We start from the raw sequence: 7,814 nt of genomic DNA on the forward strand, positions 1-7,814 counted from the left end.
AGCACTCAGCCCCCTCCCGGGCACCTACGAGGTCCCCCTACTCCTATCCCTTTGAAGACCCCTGGATGTTGGAGTGGGGTGGTCAGACCGCGGGGCCCAGCAGGGCGTCCGGGCGGAGAGCAGGGAATGGGCCTCCCTCCTGCAGTCTCCACTGCGGCTCGCCAGCGCCACCCCCAGCGGAGCGCAGCGGCTGCAGCCCGGCCACGGCACCTTCCTCAAGCTCCCCGGCTTCCCCGCGGACACAGCGGGCTGCGCGTGCGAGGCAGTGAAGCCTCGCCTTCGCCTTCGGAGGAGATGCCCCAGGGTCCTAGCCCGCGGTCTGCAGATTCAGGGGTCAGACTTGGCGCGTTGCCAGGCCATGGCCGCGGGGTCCTGAACCTCCGCCTCGAGGGGGCGCTATTCGGCCTATTCGAGGGCCAGGCGCTGCAGAGAAGCCTCAGGGTCAAGGCCCTGGCCAAGGCCAGGACTTGGAGAGCTGGAATCTAGCCAGCGTCCTGGGGAGACTGAGGAGTGGAGCCAGATCCCCAAGGACCAAGATGGGCCGACCAGTGGGATCCACCGACTCTGCTCGGAGCTGCTTCAACGAGCTCCGGGCCTGTGGCGCGAACAAACTTTCCTGCAGCGGAGGGGCGGAGGAGCCGGGCTGGAGGCTTCTCCCCCGAGCCTCTGCTCTCCTCCACCTGCCAGTGCTCAGCCTCCGCCCAGCCTTCGCCCACCCCAGATCCCTCCCCGCCCCCGCGCGCCTCTGTTCCCTTAGACTCCTCGTCTCTCTCCTCCCACCCCCCTTTCCCTCTTGCCTTTCTCCCCCACTTTTCTCCTGTCTTTTCTTTTATATTCTCTCCTCCTTCGCCGCCTCGGTTGCTTCTCGCCTCCTCTGGGCTGCAAGGGAGGAGGTGAGCGCCCGGGGCCTGCGCGGCGCAGAGGGAGGCGTTTCTCCTACTTCTCCCGGGTAATTTGGAGAGATTGTATGTGTGTGCGCGCGCGTCAGCTTGAGGCGAAAAGGGGTAGAATCCAGCGCCGAGCAGAGAGGGTCAGGGTCTTTGAGGTTCCTCACCAGCTGCACAAACCTCCCCGAGCAAGTGTGAGCGTGGGTGAGAGTGCGCGCGCGCGCACGGGCTGGCTGCACTTGGCACGCTTGGTGACCCGGGGCCCCGGGGCCCGGGGTCCCGTCTGGCGGCCCGGGATTACCGTGACGTCACATCGAGCCTCTGGCCACCTTGGATTGGGACATCTCGGGAGCCTCACAGCCCCGCGCCGCGACTCACCTCGCCACCGCGCGCCTTTGGGAACCCGCACCTTCTTCCTTCTCCTGCCCATCCATGGGCCCTTCTGTCTTCCGGACCCTACGGGCCGGAGGGGCGCCTTGCGGAGCGCAGGGCACGGCAGCAGGGCTGCCCTCGGCTCTGCCGCCAGTCGCGCCAAGCGGGCCGAGGAACCGACGCTGGGCGTCCACAGCCGTGTAAGGAACCGAGGCGCCGCACGACTGGGGGCGCCGAACCGCGGGGCTAAGACGGGAACTCGCAAGAGAAGAGGGAGGCGGGCCGGGGACAGCCACCATGTCCTTCCCGCACTTTGGACACCCGTACGGCGGCGCTTCCCAGGTAAGAGGCGCCTCCAGGGGGAGTGGGGGGCAGACTGGGTGGAGAGGGCGCCCAGTGCATGCACCTGTCCTGAGCTTCTTCCTCTCCTCTCGTGTCCCAGGGGAAGCCAGAAGGAGCAAGGACCAGGGTAATGTACCACAGCCGCCTCTGACATCCCCAGTCCCTGACAGAACGTTGCACTTCCCAAGTGCATGCTGGAAAATCCTGTGACCCGAAACGTGGGCATTTTTACCACACACCCAGTGTGGTGGGTGGGATCTCAGGGATCTTCCAGTCAGACCTCTTCCTTGTACAGATGTCTGAGGTGGCCCAGAGAGTATCAGAAAAAAAGACTTCCAGGCCAGGGCTCTGTCCTTCTCCCCATATTGTTCATTTGTTGATCTCTGTTCTTATCCTCCCCCTTCCTTGGGCACGTCCAACCTTGGGCTCTGTCTCTGGTTCCCTCGATTTTCTAAACCAGGGTGTGTGTCATACAATGACAAGGGTTTGCTGGGGAAATTCTGGGTTCACTCACCACTGCCTCCTGTTTTTTCTCCAGAGAGTGGGGTATATTTTCCTGCCATCTAGAGCTATCTCGACCTTTGACCTGCTGTGTGATCTTGGACAAGTCTCACACTCTCTGGTCCTCGATTCCCTATCTATAAAATGGGAGTAGGAATGAGACATTGATGATGGTCTCTAAGGCCAACTTCTAGCTCCGCCCTTGTAGCATCCCATAAGCGGGGAAGAGGTAGGAGCAGAGGATTTGGCCTTTCTAATTCAAGTTTCAGAATGTTCACATTTCTCAGACCGCCTGGGACCCTGGAGCCTTAGCGATGGTGTAGGCGCATCTATGAGGGCAGTTTGAGTAAATTGCCTTCGGATAATTCCCCTCCCAGCACCCAAAAGAATGCTCAGCAAACGGCGGCGTGTAGTTAATGTAGAATGAAAGAGCGATCCTTCCTTGCCTCTGGCTCCCACCAGCGGGAGGCACAGGTCTGTGACATCCAGTGCCCCCTTTCTCGCCCCCGTAGTTTCTGGTGTCTGCAAGTTCCAGCGCCACTTGCTGCGAATCCGCCCCACGCTCGGTCTCAGATGTGGCTTCTGGGTCCACCGTGGCGCCGACTCTGTGCTGCGCACCCTGCAATAGCCGGCTGCTGGGCAGTGCGCGGCCAGAGCTGGGTGCTGCCTTGGGCATCTATGGAGCCCCCTACGCGGCCGCTGCAGCTGCCCAGAGCTACCCTGGCTACCTGTCCTATGGCCCGGAGCCGCCCGCATTGTATGGGGCGCTGGTGAGTACTGGGGTGGGGCCTGGGTCTAAGCGCCCAAACACGAGCGGCCCAGGGGCAGAGCAGCAGCAGCAGGTGAAATCCAATGTGACATCTCCAGGGAAAATCAAGGAGGGACACACAACTCCTAAGAAAGGAAATGGTTAGTATTGTGTATAAGGGGGAAAAAAAGTATGTCTTTATAGAATTTTACAGTTTGCAGCACTCTATATTGTTTAGAAAACATTTGTACTTCTATTAATTCTGTAGGGTATGCAAGTCATCACTATTTACAATTTACAGATACTCAAACGGGGATGCAGAGGGGTTCAGACGCACCCTGCAATAGCCGGCTGCTGGGCAGTGCGCGGCCAGAGCTGGGTGCTGCCTTGGGCATCTATGGAGCCCCCTACGCGGCCGCTGCAGCTGCCCAGAGCTACCCTGGCTACCTGTCCTATGGCCCGGAGCCGCCCGCATTGTATGGGGCGCTGGTGAGTACTGGGGTGGGGCCTGGGTCTAAGCGCCCAAACACGAGCGGCCCAGGGGCAGAGCAGCAGCAGCAGGTGAAATCCAATGTGACATCTCCAGGGAAAATCAAGGAGGGACACACAACTCCTAAGAAAGGAAATGGTTAGTATTGTGTATAAGGGGGAAAAAAAGTATGTCTTTATAGAATTTTACAGTTTGCAGCACTCTATATTGTTTAGAAAACATTTGTACTTCTATTAATTCTGTAGGGTATGCAAGTCATCACTATTTACAATTTACAGATACTCAAACGGGGATGCAGAGGGGTTCAGATAACTTACCCCAAATCTCAAAGATACAAAGGGCTAGGGAAGAGCTCTGGAAGGAGAGTAAAGTGGGGAAGTGCCCAGCTGGGAGAGTGGAGGGATGGACAAGAGCCCTAACAGCAATAGCAGCTAATATTTAACCACTGCTTATGCTGTGCCAGGGATTCTGCCAAGCGTTCCACCAACACGGTCTCGGTCTTCAATAACCTATAGGAGAAACTGAGGCACAGAGCGGTTAGACAACTGTGCCCAACGTCACACAGTCAATGCAAGTGGTGGTACCAGGATTTGAATCAGACTTGACCCCAGAGTCCACACCCTTAGCTACTATCTGCCTCCTCCCCAAATGTAGTCCTGAATTCTCTCTTCCTCTCCCACAGAATCCACAGTATGAATTTAAGGAAGCTGCAGGGAGTTTTACACCCAGCCTGGCACAACCAGGAGCCTATTATTCCTATGAAACCACTCTGGGGCAGTACCAATATGACCGGTAAGAAGTGGGGTGCCTTGGTGGCTGGCAAAGCACATCCCGTGCCAAGGTGGGGTGCAAGAGGATGGGAGCAGAACCACACTTCCAGGTCGCAGACTGTCCCCCGCCCCCAGCCCCTCGTTCCCAACCTAAAACTTGAGTTGAGTTCTGCCCACAGGTATGGCTCCGTGGAGTTGAGCGGGGCTGGGCGCCGGAAGAACGCCACCCGAGAGACCACCAGCACGCTCAAGGCCTGGCTCAACGAGCACCGCAAGAACCCCTACCCCACCAAGGGCGAGAAGATCATGCTGGCCATCATCACCAAGATGACCCTCACCCAGGTGTCCACCTGGTTCGCCAACGCGCGCCGGCGCCTCAAGAAGGAGAACAAGATGACGTGGGCGCCCAAGAACAAAGGCGGGGAGGAGAGGAAGGCGGAGGGCGGGGCAGAGGAATCACCAGGCTGCCCCAACGGGGACACCAAAGGTACTGAAAATGTTCACCCCTACCCTGTGGGTTTTACAAGCCATCAAGCAGTCTGATCGGTCTTTCGAAGCCATGAGGTAGGTTCTCCTAGAGGTGCTCCGCTGCGTGCCTCAGGACCTTTGCCTATGCGCTTCCCTCTGCCTGGAATTCCCTACAGAAACGGCTTCTTCTCACCTTCAAGATATTACCTTAGAAAGGCCTTCCCTCCTCACCCAAGCCAAAGTAGCTTCCCAGTTTTTCTCTATCACGCCAGCCAGTTTTATTTCCTTTGCCATACTTATCACTATGAGAACGTCTACATACGCGACGTCTGTCTACCTCCTTTACAAGGTCAGCTCCACTGGTTGTCCAACTCACTGCTGAATACCGAAATACCGAAACGCCTAAATGGAGTCGGGCCCATAGTTGACACTCAGTAAATAATTGTTGAATTAAATAATATAACAGCAGCTACCTGTGGGTCCTGAGTTGGGTAAAACTGTGCCCCGCTTTTTCACAATTGAGAAACTAAGATCAGGGACTCCGCTCAAAGTGGCGTTTCCTTGGCTCGGCGCTGCACGCGAGAGGAGGAGTGTTCGAAGGGGCGGGGCGGGGCTGGGGCGGGAATTCTTTCCCAGGGGCGGGCGGCCTGCCCTGGGGCAAGTGTAAGGGACAGCGTGGCAGGTCTGGTGAATTACACGAGAATGCCCTGAGTGCAGGGCGCGTCTTGCTAAAAGCTTCTCAGGGGTGGGCACTCCCGAGGATTTCCCTTGGGCCCTGGAGCTTTTCTCACTCGCTCTTGATTTCCTACAGACGTTATTGCAAGCCAGGAGGCCCGGGGGCTCCCGCTGAGTGACCTAGAAGACCTGGAGGAAGAGGAGGAAGAGGAAGAAGCCGAAGAAGAGGAGGGAGTAGCCACAGCTGCGGACAGGCTGGCGGAGTTCCATAAGAGCGCACAGTCGCTGCCCGCTCCATGCGCAGCAGCTCGAGAAGGCCGAATGGAACGCAGGGAGTGCAGCCTGGCGGCGCCCCGCTTCTCCTTCAATGAGCTCCCCGGATCAGGAGAAGCTGATTTCCTCGCCCCCGAGACAGGGGGCCCCACGTTGACCATGCACTACCCTTGCAGCCAGAAACCGCGCATCTGGTCTCTGGCGCACACTGCAGCAGCCAGCATTGTTGAATGTGCACCCCCAAACCGGCCCAGACCGCGAAGTCCTGAGTGCCATTTGATTTGCGGACAGCCTCCAGGCTACGCCGGGCGAGCTGCGATCCCCAGAGACTCCGCGTGCGATGAGTCTTCCCGCGTAGCCAAAGCCTTTGGAAACCCCACGTTTGCCCTGCAGGGGCTGCCGCTGAACTGTGTGCCCTGCCCGCGGCAGAGGGAGCCTGCAGTGCAGTGTCAGCACCCGTCCGGAGCAGAAGGTAGTGGGCCCCCGACAGCGCTGGGGGTGTCTGTCCAAAAGATGCCCACCACCACTCTGCCCAGTCGTTGCACCCTCTTTCTGCCTCTCCTGCGTGCCCAAGTGCAGACCTGTCACGAGATTGTTCCACAAGACTCTTTCAAACGGAAGCTTAGAGATAAAAGTTCTAGTCCCCTCTCATTTTAAAGCCAAATACTGTAATAGTAATAAATTCAGAGGGAGACAGAAATTTACCTAGCATTACTTAGAAAGTCGTTGAAGAGATGGACAACCTAGATCTCTGCCTTTGAGGTCCAGTGTTCTGCCAAATGTACCAGGTGTACATCACCAAGCCTTTGACCCCTTAGGAGGAGCCCAGCTGTCTCCCTGCTGTGCTGATTACCAAGTGTTTTCTGGGACTGGGCAGGCATCAGTACTTTGGGGTAGCCACATACTATGGATTCAAGGTCAGCGCTTAAGTTTAACCCACAGCACTCTCTTTGGCCCACTAAAACTCCTGGGGATTATAGACATACTCCTGTGTTCAACTTGGAAGCCCAAGGTTGGTGCTGTCCCTGGAGACCACTCACCCCCAAGGGCCCATCCCCAAACAGACTGTGACTGCCAGTGTCCTTTGACCCTGGCTGGTTCTTTTGCTGAGCTATGGGCCTGGTGGAAGGGAATTTCACCCCACACAGGGATATTCCTTAACCATTAGACTGCTATCAGATTCAGCTCTTTGCAGTAATTTCTCTCAGGATTAGCTACTGGTTTAGAAAATTGGGTTACACTGTTATTTGAATTTACACATAACAGGTCCAAATGTTACCTCTGGCAGGCAATTTACCTCTAGACCTTTGCTTCCCTTTGGATGAGACACGGCTGACCTTTGGTTTCCTAGTATTCGCCATGAAGTGGCCTTCGGTTTTAATCAACCTTTCCTCTCTCAGCAGGTTAGCACAATAACTGCGATTTGCAGAAGAATCTTGGAAATGGGCCCCACTCTTTGAACTCACCTCCACGCTAAGAAGCTGGAAGACCTTGCCACAGACCAGGAACTCTCACTTCGCCTAAGAGACAGATACACAGAAACCCTCCTAGCAGCTGTCCTTGCACGCAAGATGGGGGTGGTGGGCAGACATGTACCCTATCAAGTCCCATGGATGGGGTGGCAGGGCACCTTAGGGAAGGCCAAGTGGTAGACTGGGCAAGTCTGCCAGGAGCACTGACTCCACCAAGTCTCCCTGCTCTGGATTCAGGGCCTGAAGCCACTTCCTCTCCTGCTCACCCCTGCCCCTCATCCTCATCCCCCTCACTTTGTAACTTCATCGCTGATCTGGCCCCTAAGGACCAGTGCGTTTTCTCCCCCTTCCCCACTCTACTCCTTGTATCCTTAAAAATGACCAATCCAAACCCAAGCTGTGTGTCCTATCTGTGCCAGGGGGCTTGGCGAGATAAGGGTGGAGAGAAAAATGGAATGCAGCCAGGGACAGGGCGGTGTGGGCTGCAGACCTCAGTCCATTTCATAGTGGGGAGAGAAACTGACAAGGTAAGGGACAAGGCCTTGGCGTCTGCCCCTCAGCGGACCCGACGCTGCGCAACCAACCCGCTGAGCCAGGCTGACTACCCTGCTGGTTCGTGTGCGTGGGACACATGTCAGGATATGTGTCTGGAAGCTGCATTTGTTTCCGGGTTGGTACTTGGGTTGTAAGCTTATTGCAGGGAGGGACGAGGAAGGCCGCGCTCCTCTCGTCGAACCTAAAGGCAAAGTCGGGCAACCCGCATGTGAGGCGAGAGGGCGCATTCTTTCCGTTTAATCAAAAGTGTCAGCAAACACT

The 7,814-nt window shown here is 56.8% G+C and overlaps 1 protein-coding gene across 2 annotated transcripts; it reads left to right on the plus strand.

Annotated features, from left to right (window-relative positions):
* The first annotated feature begins 237 nt into the window (after positions 1 to 237).
* Positions 238 to 7,393, plus strand: IRX6 (iroquois homeobox 6). Of its 2 annotated transcripts, none has more exons than XM_008570148.1 (6): positions 238 to 1,601; positions 2,615 to 2,872; positions 4,023 to 4,132; positions 4,290 to 4,597; positions 5,390 to 5,998; positions 6,927 to 7,393. In XM_008570148.1, the coding sequence occupies exons 1-6, from the start codon at positions 1,557 to 1,559 to the stop codon at positions 6,932 to 6,934; spliced, it is 1,338 nt and encodes a 445-aa protein (XP_008568370.1). In that variant the 5' UTR covers positions 238 to 1,556; the 3' UTR covers positions 6,935 to 7,393. The 2 variants fall into 2 exon arrangements, with proteins under 2 accessions (XP_008568370.1, XP_008568376.1); XM_008570154.1 differs by having other exon boundaries at positions 1,029 to 1,601; positions 6,930 to 7,386.
* Positions 7,394 to 7,814: the final 421 nt, after the last annotated feature.

This window comes from Galeopterus variegatus, unplaced genomic scaffold (assembly GCF_000696425.1).
Source record: "Galeopterus variegatus unplaced genomic scaffold, G_variegatus-3.0.2 Scaffold32, whole genome shotgun sequence".
NCBI lineage: Eukaryota > Metazoa > Chordata > Mammalia > Dermoptera > Cynocephalidae > Galeopterus > Galeopterus variegatus.